The sequence below is a fragment of the Cherax quadricarinatus genome, chromosome 1, assembly GCF_038502225.1.
Source record: "Cherax quadricarinatus isolate ZL_2023a chromosome 1, ASM3850222v1, whole genome shotgun sequence".
Lineage (NCBI taxonomy): Eukaryota > Metazoa > Arthropoda > Malacostraca > Decapoda > Parastacidae > Cherax > Cherax quadricarinatus.
This window is the reverse complement of record NC_091292.1, coordinates 47321698-47338125: the sequence shown is the minus strand read 5'-3', so window position 1 is coordinate 47338125 and position 16428 is coordinate 47321698. Positions and strand designations below refer to the sequence as shown.

General features: G+C 44.5%; 1 protein-coding gene across 1 annotated transcript in view; it reads right to left on the bottom strand.

Annotated features, from left to right (window-relative positions):
- Positions 1–16428, bottom strand: part of LOC138852813 (murinoglobulin-2-like) — a 348116-nt gene that overhangs the window by 198458 nt on the left and 133230 nt on the right. The window contains exon 7 of the mRNA XM_070085802.1: positions 3817–3960. Within this exon, the coding sequence (XP_069941903.1) occupies positions 3817–3960 (144 nt within the window). The remainder of the gene's footprint in view (positions 1–3816; positions 3961–16428) is intronic.

Genomic DNA, 16428 nt, shown 5'->3' with positions numbered 1-16428 from the left:
CCAGGTGAGCAAGAAAATTGAAGAGGGCAACACAGTGGGGGCAATCAGAATTATTACCAGTGAAGATACAGTTGCTCCCAGGGATGCTGACACGGCTGAAGCACTTAGAGGAAAGCACCCTGCCAGGGAAACCAGTGGCACCAACAGTTCCAACACCTCTGTCCCCACTATGGAACCATTGATTGTGGAAGACTCAGACATTTACAAAGCAATAATGTCGTTCCCATCTGGCTCTGCTGGGGGTTACACTGGAATAAGGCCACAGCATTTAAAGGAAATGGTTAATCCAGTTATTGGGGGAATTGCAGAGACACTGCTTTCAGAGATCACAAGGTTCGTCAACAATTCCTTGGCTGGTCTGATTCCTGATGAAATTAGACCTTTCTTTTTTGGTGCAACACTTTGTGCACTTAAAAAGAAGGATGGAGGAATTCGGCCAATTGCAGTAGGCAACACGTTACGCCGCCTCGTATCCAAAGCTGCTGTCCGAAGTATTCGTGCACAGGCAGCCATGATGCTTCAACCAAACCAGCTTGGCTTTGGGGTCTCTCAAGGAAGTGAAGCAGCGGTTCATGCAACAAGGGCATATATCAACAACCTGCCTGAGGACAATGCAGTGGTAAAATTAGATTTCAAGAATGCGTTCAATCTCCTGAAAAGAGACGTGGTATTAGCAGCAGTACAAGAACATTTCCCTGGTCTCTTCCCTTTTGTTTCAGCTGGGTATAGCAAGGAATCAATGCTTCTCTTTGGAGAGCATGAAATCACATCATCAGAGGGTGTCCAACAAGGAGATCCTCTTGCACCATTTCTCTTCTGTATTGCAGTTAGGGAAATCACAGTCAGACTGACCAGCGAGCTAAACATCTGGTTCCTAGATGATGGCACACTAGCAGGTACAAAGGAGTCCCTCCTACATGACCTTACACAGGTAATGACACGGGGACAGGAAATGGGTCTCATCCTGAATCCATCCAAATGTGAAATCATCTCAGTCAGTCAACAAGTGATAAATGCAGTGAGATCAAAACTACCAGGAGCAGCAGTCATTGCCCCCACAAATAGTGTCTTGCTAGGAGCACCTCTGGGAAGCAATGCCATTGACACAATTCTCAGGAAGAAATTGGAAGAGTTAAGGAGAATGGAACAACGAATAGGCAATCTGGACACCCACGATGCCTTGTACCTTCTCACAAAGTGCTTGAGTCTGCCCAGGTTGACATATTTCCTAAGATGTGCACCTTCATATGATAACCCTATACTGCACGAATATGACAGTATTCTGAGGCAGATTTTTACGAAAGTACTTAACCTTACTCTAGAAGACGGGCAGTGGAACCAAGCTACACTTCCAGTCAGACTAGTAGGCATTGGTGTCCGCAAGTCATCACAGATTGCGTTACCTGCTTTTCTGTCCTCGTGTATTGCATCCAGAGAGCTTGTAGCAGCGATTCTCCCTGAACATCTTAGGGACAAGATTGGAGCCCAGGACCAAAAATTCATTGACGGAGCAATGATCTGGGATAATCTAACGGGCTCAGAAACCAGACCTGCTCCCCCCAACAACTACAAACAATCGCACTGGGATGGTCCAATAGTGGAAAATATAGCCTCAACGATGCTTCAGAGTGTGTCAGGGAAGGATAGAGCCCGCCTGCTGGCAGTGAGAGCCCCTCATGCTGGGGACTTTCTGTTGGCTGTTCCCAACTCCAGCCTTGGCACACGCCTCGACCCACAGACCATCCGCATCGGTGTTGCCCTTCGACTTGCCGCCCCTATTCTCGCCGAACACAGGTGTATTTGTGGCAGTGAAGCAGCAGACCGATTCGGGTACCATGGTCTTGTGTGCCATAAATCCGAGGGAAAGATTGCAAGACATGAGGAGGTTAATAACATTATCAAGAGGAGCCTCACAACAGCTGGATGCCCAGCAGTAAGGGAGCCACCCCAACTATGCAGATCTGATGGCAGCCAGAAGCGTCCAGATGGTATCACCCTTCAAGCCTGGAGAGATGGGAAGCAGGTGGTGTGGGACTACACATGTGCATCTACCTTGGCTGATACCTATCTCCAATACACCAGGGAGGAAGGAGGGGCAGCTGCCAGCTTTAGGGAGTCCCAAAAGTCTAGAAAATATGGAGAACTTGCCCATCATTATATGTTTGTTCCCATAGGCTCAGAGACCCTTGGCTCATGGGGAAAGAGTGCATCTAATTTCCTTAAGGAGCTGGGAAAAAGACTCATCAGGGTAACTAGGGATCCCAGGGCAGCTAGTTTTCTGTTCCAGCGGCTCAGCGCGGCTGTTCAAAGGGGTAATGCATGCTGCATTTTGGGCACACGCCCCAGCTCTGAGGAGCTGGATGAGATTTTCGCCTTATAATCGGTGATACACACGTAACAACATGTATATATATATATATATATATATATGCCACCTTTATATCAACAATGTATCTCTTAAATCTTCTGTGCCATATTATGTAATAAAATATTCCTATTGGTAAAAAAAAATAGTTTAAAAGATGGGGTGGTAGGGGAAGTGGAATAATCAAATGGCTTCAGGAAGAAATCCAAATATTCTTCGTTGAAGCCTTTTTATCCACTTCTCCGAGGCTATGGGTCCCACAATTTACACCAGAGGTGGACCCCATCCTATATATATATATATATATATATATATATATATATATATATATATATATATATATATATATATATATATATATATATATATATATATATATATATATATATATATATATATTGTTTTTGTTTTTCTTCCTAACGCCAGGCACACCAGTGAGCCTCAAACATGGTTTCCATTAATTCCATTGTTCTCTTGTGTGTTCTAGTCTTATAATGCACCTTGCAGAAACAAGCGAAATTATAGAGAAACACTGCAGCCAGCAAGATTCGAACTTATGTTTGCAACTCTGCACGACTATTGCTTAGCTTCCAACCTGACACCTTAAACAATTCAGCTACAGCTCGCCAATAACTTTAGCTATCCTTAGTTCATCCTGTTACCGGATACACCAGTAAGACTCAGACATGGTCACCACGTGTTTCATTCTCCTCCTGTATGTTCTACCCTCAAGTTTGATATTATACTGAATGTACCTCGCAGAAACAGCGAAAGTATATTTAAAGAAGTATCACATCGAGCAGGATTCGAAATCATAGCTGCAACTATCTACGATAGTTGCAGTTGTTGCGTAGCTCTCAACCTGATGCCTTAAACCACTCAGCTACAGATTGCCAGTAACATTAGGTAGCCTACTTGACTGCAAGCCAGATTTCTTCTTAATGCGAGGTACACCAGTGAGATTCAGACATAGTCTCCAGATATTTAATTTTCCTCCCGTATGTTGTTGCCTCACGAGCGATACTTTACTCATAAGTACATAAGTATCTTGATTTAAATCTTGATATTCATACCATTTACAAACAAAGTTTTCGTACCAAAAGGATGTAAATTTTATGTAATATCAGTCCTATCACTAAACATAAGTTAATTTCATAAATAAAAAAATTACTAACGCCCAAAGGTATGAACGTTTCAATGAATATACAATGAGAGTGTATTTATCCATTGTTTTAAGAAATAAATATTGTTGACTAGTGACGCACTGATGAAAAACATTCTTAATGATTCTCTCGCAGGTGACTGGATTTTACCTAAAAAACTAAACATCTTGAAATTCTGCCAAGACACATGACTGATTCACTCATGGGTTGACAGTAAATTAGGTTAGTATTAAGAGAAAATTAAAAACATATAACTGGACTTATCTGCTGAAACAAGTCAACACGTACCATGACGCGATTAGTGTCGTAGTTTGGCAACACTACTGTGAAGAGACCATCTGGTGCTGTGGTCATGTTGGTGCACCGACCAGCTGCACACACCTCTATAGGAACACCAGCAGCAACAGAACCATCTGGCAGCTCAGCTCTCACCTGAAATTTGTAGAGATCAATGGACCTCTACATACAGATATCAACAGAAGAATGCAATACAGTGATTGATAATCATTACTATATAGTCATCAGGGACATGCTTAATGAATATTTAGGTCCAGCAGACATAACGACACTGTAGTATTACTTTAAAACTGTTAACGTTTTGTCTAAAACGATATTAACTACTGCGATTTTAATTGATGTCAGAAAGTTTTCACTAATTTGCGTGAATGTTTCTTAGCTCTAATGATGAGAGAACTAAAATATTCATAATGACACATTAGGTAAACCAATTATATATTACAGGATGAGCAAAATGTTACTGCAAAATTTAAATATACGTGTAGCATGAGTCAGAATATATTTTACACACACACACACACACACACAGCAGGGACGCTGTGTGTGCCACTAACCACAATTTTCAACACTTCCCTTGAAACTGGGCAGTAAAATATAGACCAGTATCACTGATGTGTATAGTATGGAAAGTCATGGAGAAGGTTATCAAGAGGAGAGTGGTGGAGCACCTAGAACAGAACAAGATTATTAGCGACAAAGAGAACGGATTCATGGAAGGCAAATCCTGTGTCACAAACCTTCTGGAGTTTTATGACACGGTAACAGAGGTAAGACACTTGAGAGAGGGGTGGGCTGATTGCATTTTCCTGGACTGCAGGAACGCCATCGACACAGTTTCTCACAAGAGATTTGTGCAGAAGCTAGAGGATCGAGCACGTATAACAGGAAGGGCATTGCAATGTATCAGAGAATACCTGACAGGGAGGCAACAACGAGTCATGGTACGTGATGAGGTATCACAATGGGCGCCTGTGATGAGAGAGGTCCCACAGGGGTCAGTCCTAGGACCAATGCTGCAATTTTTGGAATATGTGAAAGACATGATGAAACAGATAGACTCGGAAGTGTTCATTTTCGAAGATGATGTGAAGTTAATGAGGAGAATTGAATCAGATGAGGATCAGCCAAGACTACAAAGAGACCTGGACAAGCTGGACACGTGGTCCAACAACTGGCTACTTGAATTTAAGCCTGCCAAATGCAAAATCATGAAAATCAGGAAAGGGCAAGCAAAACCGCAGACAGAGTATAGGTTAGGTGGCTAAAGATTGCAAACTTCACTCAAGGAGAAAAATCTTGGTGTCAGTACAATACCGAGCACGTCTCAGGAAACACACATCAATCAGATAACTGCTGCAGCATATGGGCTCCTGGCAAACCTGAGAATAGCTGGTGCTGCATACTCCAGTATGCAGCACCAATTTCGAACCCACATCTGGTCAAGCACGTCAAGAAATTAGAGAAAGTGCAAGGGATTGCAAGAAGGCTAGCTCTAGAGCTAAGGGAAATGTCCTACGAAGAAAGGTTAAAGGAAATCGCCCTGACGACACTAGAGGACAGAAGAGTTAAGGGAGACATAATAACGACATACAAAATACTGCGAGGAATAGATAATTTGGACAGAGACAGGATATTCCATAGGTGACACTAAGAAACAAGGGGTCACAATTTGACCCTTAATATTCTTAACATCCCTTTGACTCATCTGAGTCACAGGGATGTTACAAAGAATTTCTTCAGTCACAGAGTTGTCAGTCTGGCAAGTGAGGTAGTGGAGGCAGGAACCATACATAGCTTTAAGACGAGGAATGATGAAGCTCACGAAGAAAGGGAGAGAGGACCTAGTAGCGATCAGTGAAGAGGCGGGACCAGGAGCTGAGTTTCGAGCCCTGCAACCACAAATAGATGAGTACACACGCACACACACACACACACACACACACACACACACACACACACACACACACACACACACACACACACACACACACACACACACACAAACAAACACACACACACACACACACACACACACACACACACACACACACACACACACACACACACACACACGAGAAAATGGGAGGCATAGACGAGACTGGAGAAAGGGACTACATAGTAGGTACACTTCAGTCTGGGGAGCACAAGGTGGTCATTGCAGTGATGTATAATCCACCACAGATCTGCAGGAGGCCAAGAGAGGAATATGAAGAGAGCAACACAGCGATGGTGGACACACTTGCTGAGGTTGCAAGAAGAGCTCACTCGAGCAGAGCAAAGTTGCTGGTTATGGGGGATTTCAATCACAGGGAGATTGACTGGGAAAACCTGGAGCCACATGGGGGTCCCGAAACATTGAGAGCCAAGATGTTGGATGAGGTGCTGGAAAACCTCATACACCAACATGTTAAGGACACTACCAGAGTGAGAGGGGAGGACGAACCAGAAAGATTGGACCTTGTGTTAACCCTGGGCAGTTCCGACATTGAGGACATCACATATGAGAGACCCCTAGGAGCTAGTGACCACGTGGTTCTGTGCTTTGAATTCATAGTAGAGTTGCAAGTGGAGAAAGTAACAGGAGTTAAATGGGAAAAGCCAGACTATAAAAGAGGGGACTACATAGGTTTGAGGAACTTTCTGCAGGAGGTTCCGTGGGACAGAGAACTGGCAGGAAAGCCAGTAAATGAAATGATGGAATATGTAACAACAAAATGCAATGAGGCAGTGGAAGGGTTTATTCCCAAGGGCAACAGAAACAATGGGAAGACCAGAACGAGCCCCTGGTTTACCCGACGGTGTAAGGAGGCAAAAACTAAGTGCAATAGAGAATGGAAAAAGTACAGAAGGCAGAGAACACACGAAAATAGGGAGATTAGTCGCAGAGCCAGGAACGAGTATGCACAGGTAAGGAGGGAGGCCCAGCGACACTATGAAAATAACATAGCATCGAAAGTCAAGACTGACCCAAAACTGTTGAATAGCCACTTCAGGAGGAAGTCACCAGTCAAAGACCAGGTAATCAGACTGAGGACAGAAGGTGGGGAACTTACAAGAAATGATCAGGAGGTATGTGAGGAGCTAAACAGGAAATTTAAGGAAGTTTTTACAGTAGAGACAGGAAGGGCTCTGGGAAGACAGCACAGAAGGGAACGTCAAGAGGGAATATGCCAACAAGTGTTGGATGACATACGAACAACCGAGGAGGAGGTGCAGAATCTGCTAAGTGACCTTTATACCTCAAAGGCGATGGGACCGGACAACATCTCCCCGTGGGTCCCTAGAGAAGGAGCAGAGATGCTGTGCGTGCCCCTAACCACAATCTTCAACACATCCCCTGAAACTGGACAACTACCTGAGATATGGAAGACGGCAAATGTAGTCCCCATGTTTAAGAAAGGAGACAGAAACGAGGCAATAAACTACAGACCTGTGTCTATGACATGTATAGTATGCAAAGTCATGGAGAAGATTATCAGGAGGAGAGTGGTGGAACACCTGGAACAGAACAAGATTTAAAATGAAAACCAGCATGGATTCATGGAAGGCAAATCCTGTGTCACAAACTTTATGGAGTTTTATGACAAGGTAACAGAAGTAAGACACGAGAGAGAGAGGTGGGATGATTACATTTTCCTGGACTGCAGGAAGGCCTTTGACACAGTTCCTCACAAGAGATTAGTGCAGAAGCTGGAGGATCAGGCGCATATAACAGGGAATACCTGACAGGGAGGCAACAACGAGCCATGGTATGTAAAAAGGTATCACAGTGGGCTCCTGTGACAAGTGGAGTCCCATGGAGGACCAGTGCTATTTTTGATATATGCGAATGACATGATGGAAGGAATAGACTCTGAAGTGTCCCTATTTGCAGATGATGTGAAGTTGATGAGAAGAATTAAATCGGATGAGGATGAGGCAGGACTGCAAAGAGACCTGGACAGGCTGGACACATGGTCCAGAAACTGGCTTCTCGAATTCAACCCTGCCAAAGGCAAAGTCAGGAAGATTGGGGAGGGGCAAAGAAGACCGCAGACAGAGTATAGGCTAGGTGGACAAAGACTACAGATCTCACTCAGGGAGAAAGATCTTGGGGTGACCATAACACCGAGCACGTCACCGGAGGCACACATCAACCAAATAACTGCTGCAGCATACGGGCGCCTGGCAAACCTGAGAATAGCGTTCCGATACCTTAATAAGGAATCGTTAAAGATACTGTACACTGTGTATGTTAGGCCCATACTGGAGTATGCAGCACCAGTCTGGAACCCACACCTGGTCAAGCACGTCAAGTAGTTAGAGAAAGTACAAAGGTTTGCAACAAGGCTAGTTCAAGACCTCAGGGGAATGTCGTACGAGGAAAGGTTAAGGGAAATCGGACTGACGACACTGGAGGACAGAAGGGTCAGGGGAGACATGATAACGACATACAAAACACTGCGGGGAATAGGCAAGGTGGACAGAGAGGGGACACAGAAACAAGGGGTCACAATTGGAAGCTGAAGACTCAGACGAGTCACAGGGACGTCAGGAATTATTTCTTCAGTCATAGAGTCATCAGGAAGTGGAATAGCCTAGCAAGTGAAGTAGTGGAGGCAGGAATCATACATAGTTTTAAGAAGAGGTATGACAAAGCTCAGGAAGCAGAGAGAGAGAGGACCTAGTAGCGAGCAGAGCAAAGCTACTGATCATGGGTGACTTCAACCACAAGGAAATCGATTGGGAGAACTTGGAGCCATATGGGGGCCAAGATACATGGAGGGCTAAGATGATGGAGGTGGTACTGGAAAACCTCATGTACCAACACGTAAAGGACACTACCAGAGAGAGAGGAGAGGATGAACCAGCGGGACTGGACCTAGTATTCACCTTGAGTAGTGCAGATATTTAGGATATCACATATGAAAGTCCCCTGGGGGCCAGTGATCATGTGGTTTTAAGCTTTGAATACACAGTAGAGTTAGAAGTGGAGGGAGAAGCACGAAGGGCCGGACGAGCGAAGCCAAACTACAAGAAAGGGGACTACAGAATTATGAAGAACTTCCTGAACGGGGTACAGTGGGATACAGAACTAGCGGGGAAGTCAGTGGACGAGATGTTGGAATATGTGACAACAAAATGCAAGGAAGCTGAAGAGAGGTTTGTACCCAAGGGAAAAGGAATAATGGAAAAGCAAGGATGAGCCCGTGGTTCACCCAGAAAGACAGAGAGGTATGGTACACCACCAAGTGTTGGACACTGTACATATAACCGAAGAAGAAGTTAAGAGGCTTTTAAACGAGCTAGATACATCAAAGGCGATAACATCTCTCCATGGGTCCTGAGAGAGGGAGCAGAGGCACTTTGTGTACCACTAACAACTCTCTTTAACACATCTATCGAAACAGGGGGACTACTGGTAGTATGGAAGACAACAAATGTAGTCCCAATTTTTAAAAAAGAAGACAGACCCGAAGTATTTAACTACAGACCAGTGTCAGTGACATGCATAGTATGCAAAGTTATGGAGAAACTTATCAGGAGAAGAGTGGTGGAACACCAAGAAAAAAATGAGCTTATCAACGACAGCCAGCATGGTTTCAGGGACGGGAAATCCTGTGTCACAAACCCACTGGAGTTTTACGACAGGGTGACGGCTGTAAGACAAGAGAGAGACGAGTGGGTAGATTGCATTTTCTTGAACTGTAAGAAGGCGTTTGGCAGTTCCACACAAGAGATTAGTGCAGAAACTGGAGGACCAGGCAGGGATAACACGGAAGGCACCATAATGCATCAGGGAATACATGCCTGGTAGACAACAGCGAGTCATGGTAAATGGCGAGGTGTTAGAGTGGGAGCCTGTAATGAGCTGAGTGCCACAGGGATCAATCCTAGCTCCGGTGCTGTTTCTGGTATTTGTGAACAACATGACGGAAGGAATAGACTCCGAAGTGTCCCTCTTTGCAGATGATGTGAAGTTGATGAGAAGAATTAAATTGGACGAGGACCAACAGAACTACAGAGGGATCTGGACAGACTGCAAGCCTGGTCCAGAAACTGACTCCTGGAGTCCATCCCCACCAAGTGCAAAGTCATGAAGATAGGGGAAGAGCAAAGAAGACCGCAGACGGAGTACAGTCTAGGAGGGCCAGTGCCTACAAATCTCACTCAAGGAAAAGGATCTTGGTGTGTGTATAACACCGGGCACATCTCCTGAGGAGCACATCAACCCAATAACTGCTGCAGGATACGGGCACCTGGCAAACCAAAGAACAGCATTCCAACATCTTAATAAGGACTCATTCAGGACCCTGTACACTGTGTACGTTAGGCCCATATTGGAATATGCAGCGCCAGTTTGGAACCCTCACCTAGCCAAACACGTAAAGAAAGTAGAGAAAGTGCAAAGATTTGCAACAATACTAGTCCCGGAGCTAAGGGGTATATCCTACAAGGAGAGGCTAAGGGAAATCGACCTGACGACACTGGAAAACAGGAGAGATAGGGGGGATATGATAACAACATATAAAATACTGAGAGATATAGACAAGGTGGACAGAGACAGTTGGGAAACAGCAACAAGGGGTCACAGTTGGAAGTTGAAGAGTCAGATGAACCAAAGGGATGTAAGGAATTATTTCTTCAGTCACATACATAACTTTAAGAAGAGGTATGATAAAGCTCACGGAGCGGTAAGAGTGACTGAGTAGCTGCCAGTTAAAGAGGCGGGGCCAGGAGCTGTGACTCGACCCTCGCAACCACAACTAGTTGAGTACAACTAGGTGAGTGTACACTCACACAGATACACACACACCCATATACATATTGCATCCAGAACCTAATCTGGCCTAAAATTGTTCAACTACATCAGGAGGGACCAGGTGAATAGGCTAAAACAGGAAGGAGGGGATCTCACAGGCAAGGACCAGGAAGTACGTGAAGAGCTCATCACGAGACTGAGGGAAATACTCTCATAGGAGACAGAAAGGCTCACAACACACTGAGGCATAAGAGTGCTGATACTAGTATCTGTTAAATACATTACATAAAACCGTGGAGGAGGTGAAGAAACTGCTATGTTAGATAAATATCTCAAACGCCGTGCGACCAGAAAATATCTCTTCATGAGTCCTCAGAGAGGGAGTAGAGCCACTGTGTGTGCCACCAGCAATAATCTTCACCAAATCTTTCGAAACAGTGCAACTGCCAGAGGTGTGGAAGACAGCAAATGTAGCTGATTGCATTTTCTTGGACTGTAAGAAGGCTTTCGATATAGTACCTCACAAAAGACTGGTTCAAAAGCTAGAGGAACAAATAGGAATAACAGAAAAATAACTGCAATGCATCAGAGAATCGCTGACAGGATGGAAACAACGAGTAACGAGGTGTCGGAATGGGTGCATATGTCGAGCGGAGTTATGAAAGGGTTATTCCTAGGGCCGGTGTTATTTCTTGTATATGTGAATGACATAACATAATGAATAGAGTCAAATGTGTCCCTGTTCACAAACGCCGTGAAACTAATAAGGAGAAAATAGGTGGGGGGAGATAAAGAAGACCACAGACGGAGTACAAGTTGCAAACCTTTCCCGAGAAGAATAAATCTGGGGTGAGTATTATATCGAACTCACCACCTGAGGCGCACATTAATCAAATAACCTAAATCCTTCGTCTCTCAACCTGCGGGCTGGGAGGACGCATTCCGAGCCTGCTCCTGCATACACCTGGTGGTGGCATGTGTACTACAATCCACAAGATGGCGGACCGTCAAGGTCGGAGAATAAACACGGTCTGTGTTGAGTTCACCCGAGGCTCCCTCAGTGGCGCTACAAGCATGCATTAATGCCGTGCATTATTCGCGATGTCTATGGCATCCCCAATGAGGAATTATATGGCATAGCTCTAAATGGGATGTCGAGGATATTTGTGAAATTCGTGAATGCCGGCTTTTACACCAAGATTGTGCAAACTTTTCAAGAAAGGAGAATGGTGGTGAATTCAACTGTAGAGGTATGTCTACATGACGTGTCCACATATGTTACCTGGGTCAAGGTGAGGAACGTGCCTTTCGAGGCTGAGGAGTACGATCTACGGAAAGTTTTTGGCAGATATGGAACGGTGCATGCAGCGACCAAGAGACTGTGGAGAGAGGGCCATACTAGGGGCTCCCGGAGGGGTCCTTACCATCAAGATGATGCTACACCAGCCAATTCCCTCTTACATACGTCTGGAGACATATAGGACCCAGGTGTTTGTTCATTATGCAGGCCAACGGAAGACATGCAGATTATGCAACTCGTATGACCAAATGGCTGCTCAGTGCCCCCGTCATCTGGTTGTCCGCTCCCGGGACCCTTCACCTGTGGGCCTACAAGCTGAGGCCGTCGAGCATGAGTATGGTCCCTCAGCTGGGCAAGGTTCCAAGCTTTGGAGTGAAGAGATGCAACAAGAGGAAACACAGTCTACGATGCGTGCCACCCTGTTGGTGGATGCCGCGACCGTGCCCACGCTTTCTGTGGAGCCTGTGAGGCCTAGGGATTTGGCACAGGAGAGGTTGCTGGAGGACGTGCTGCATGACCTCCTGGATGGGACAGAGCGTGGTCCTGTTGTTTCACCGGTGTGTCGTGAGTTAATGACAGAGGAAGCACCGAACATGGAGGAGCAGGACAAAACCACGATGGCACGGATGCAAGGGATAGTGGTGGAGGTCCACCAGGAGGCTTCGTCTGGCAAGGAGATGTATGTGGATGGCAGCTCCCGCAAATGATCGGCAGGACTGTCGGACATGGACGAGGTCTTGAAACTAGGACAGTGTCCGGGGAAGAAATCGTGGACGAAAGTGGCTGAGGCGCCTCTCACAGAAGGGGTAGTTGCAAGGTCCCAGCATATGGGTAGAGCAAGGGGGGAGGGGGGTCTCGAGGAATCGAATGCCAAAGAAGGTCAGTCTAATGTATGTGTGGGAACGGGAAAGACCCACAAATATAGAGGAAAATCACCTTTTTTGTAAATTCAAGTGTGTCACTCTTATGGGGCTATAGGACCCAACATGCATTTATGTATCTGTAACAGTTACTCTGGAATACCTTATTATATTGAATTGATGGGGACTCAGCTCTAAATGTCATAAGGGCAGATCACTCTTATGGCTGTAAGGCAGCTGAGTCAAGCCTGTAGTTTATAAAGTTGTATTTCTTTTTGTAACAGTAAAATAAGGTGTGGCAGAATTGTGCTAACTAGAGAATTGTGCTTTGCAACAGTCTTTTGTTTTTTGGTGGGTGTGGGAGGAGCTTAGCTAGGCTCCTCCCTGTCTCTCTCTCTGTTGACTTCAAGCTGGCAGGACCTCTGGGTCCTTCTTTCTATTTTTGGGGCATTATGTGTGCCCGAGGGGTGAGTTTTTATAACTTAAGTTGTGGCCACCATACCCAGGGTGACTAAAGTGTGTCAAAACACTGGTTAGCCCAGAGATTAGTCATGAAGAGAGAAGGGCAAAGTTGCTGAGATGCACCATGTGGGAGAACAGCTAAGGAGTGTGTAGACTTATGTTTTGAATATGTGAGTGCTGTAATTGTATACTCTGTACATATCTACTTAGAATACTGTTATATTTTTATAGTTGTAGTTTAAATAACCTGTGAAGAGGGCTGGTGAAAGGATCAGAGACACTGAGGATGATCAGTCATGATGTAAGTATTACCCGAGAAAGATAAGGCCATTAAGTAAAAAGCTACCCCCACACTAGAACATATAGTGAGAACCTTAATATCAAAGTAATAAGGAATAGCAACATAACATGGGAGCCTGACTGGGAGAGGTATTTGACTGCTAAAATAACTCAAAGCATTCTTTGAAGTATGTGTACTTGTATGGGGTAATAACAGTTGCATGTTTCTGGTAGGAGAAGAGTTACCAAGGTGGTGTCAGTGGAAATATTATTTTCATATTAGTTTACAGGTTGTTTTTCTCCTAAGGTAGTTTACATTCAATTTGTGCTATTTTATGTGCCTGTGGGAAAACTTTGTCTACTGATACTGTACGAGGGAAGCAAGTGTTTAAAGATTAAAACTATGTCCGAAGATTAGTCTTTAAACTTTTTAGGCTTCAGGGAGGAAGGTAATAATTCATCAGTAAACATGCCTGGTAACAGTGAAGATGAGGGATCACCTACTACAGGTGATACGAAAATGGAGAGGATGAGACTTAGGCTAGCGGTATGCTAGAGGCGGAAATGAAATTAATGAAAGCTAAGGAGGAAGAGCGTCAAAGGTTAGGAGGCTCAGAACAAGAGCCTGAGCAGTACTTTAACATAACTGAAGCTGCAAATTTTGTCCCTAAGTTTACAGAGAGTGACCCAGATAGATATTTTTATTTTTTTTGAGAAGACTGCTTTGGAGCAAGGATGGCCCAAACAGAAGTGGGCTACCCTAGTTTGCACACAACTTGTGGGTAAAGGATTCCAGAGAGTAGAGACTCTGGAGGGGAAAATTTTTTCTGATTATGATAAAATTAAAGAGGAAGTATTGCTTGCCTACCAAATGATACCTGAGAAATATAGACAAAAGCTCAGAAATCAAAAATTTCGGGATTGGCAGACCTTAACCGAGTTTGAGAATGAGAAACTGTTCCTTTTTAAGAAATGGGTTTGTTCTAAAGGAGTTAATAAAGACTATAACAAATTAGTAGATCTGATGGTTCATGAAGAATTGTACAATACAATCCCTGTTGACCTCAGAGAATATCTGGAGGACAAAAACACGGATAATCTTTCAGAAACAATGGATTTGGGTGACAGATTCTTGGCTCATAGGGAGCTGGTAAGTAAAAACAGTCATGCTGCTTCTGAAAATTTCCTCACTCGTTCTAAACCTTATTCCAAGTCCTATGGTCATAAAGGTAAGTGGGACAAGAATTTTCAGGGACAAATGAAGACTGAGGCACCCTCTAAAATAGAAGGAAAAGGTAAGTCAGCTGGAGCTCAAGGTTTACCTAGACAATCAGATAACGTTTCAGGTCCTCGAGTAAACAGTACCAGTCCTACACCAAATGGTAGTAAATACCTGTTACTACTGTAACAAAACTGGACACACACAAAAGTTTTGCTGGTCAAGACAGCAAGATCAGGAAATGGAGGAACCACCCCAGAGGACCCTAACTGCAGACACACACCCAGTTGCCTGTATTAGGTCTTCAAAGCAAGGTGAGGAGGTACCTTTGGGTCTAGACTCCAGGATGCAGGTATTTTCTAGTAAGTCCACAGTTGCCTTACATAAGGATGTGAGTAAGGTTCAGAACATACTGTCCTTGAGAGATGTATGTAGCACCTACTCCTTGCTGCATGCTGCGAAGGAGTCGAGTTGGAGCCAAAAGTGTGATGAGGGTCAGTGCATATGTAAATGTGAGTTGAGGCAGAGGTTGACAACCTTTGGTAACATAAGACGTTCAGGAAGGTATGTGATATGTTGTCTAGGTGTGCTCTGTGTACGAAATGGCCCGATGATTTGCCTTTGTGGTCCCTTGGACCACTCCATGTTCTGTGTCAGCCTCCACTTCATAAGGTTGGAGGATCTGTGTGGAGTGGGACCTCGGAAGATGGGCTTGAGTGCCTGACCATGTTAAGAATCGTGAGTGTTGACTGGAAGTCTCACTGTTTGTTTTGGCCACCAAGTGAGAGACACCTTGACATGTTTTGTAAAGTTTCCTGCCTGGTGTACACCTGACTGCTCTGGGTTTGGCTCTACTCTCGTCTCCTGATCAGGAGTACCAGTTGCTTGCTGGATTACCACAGCAGAGTCACAGCCCTTTTGGTGCAGGCTTTTTCAGTGGGCATTGTGTACAATTTTTACATTGTAATGTGTATTATTTTAAAAGCCACTAAAATTGTAAATAGTTACACTCTTGAGAATATGGGTGTTGCGACCCCTGATCGCTTATATTTGCGATAATAGCTAAATCGTAAATATATTGCTTTATATTATTATTTGACTTAGTTATGTTATTAGGTAGGATGTAACATTTATATATATTATTCAGTGCTCATAGTTCAAGTGTTGAGTGTCTAACTACTGTAATTATCACTCGTTGCTAGTTTCCCTGCCGGCTTCTCAGTGTTGCTGGGCAGCAGCTGTCCTCGGAGCAATCATGTGATTGAGGGGGGGGGGGTGTTCACACCTGGCCTGGAGTAGTCAGTCTGGGCTAGACTCTCTTGGTGGTTGGAGGTATTCATGACAAGACATGCCTAACTCTCCCTTACTGGCCCTTGTTGTAAGATTGTCTCTGTTGCTTTCTTGTTGTTGGTTCTGTAGAACTCTGTTCAGAGAACATTGTCTAGACTTAGTGATTTTCGACGTTGTACTGAGGTTGTGTGTCACATAGACACTCTGAGCAACTCAGGCCCTGAGCTGTAGCTTCTGACCTAGCTTGTACTGGTATCTGTGTACTGTCACAGTCGGAGATTTTCTTATGCTGAACTTAGATTCAGTAGTAAGGGAGTTTTCATTCTGATTCTGTGTCACAGTTGCTTGTTATATAGCTATTGGGCTTAGCAGTCGTTTTATTGTTCAAGCAAGCTGTTCTGATTGCCAGGTGGTCAAGAAGTTAGTTGATGTGAGGATTTTGTCAGTCACG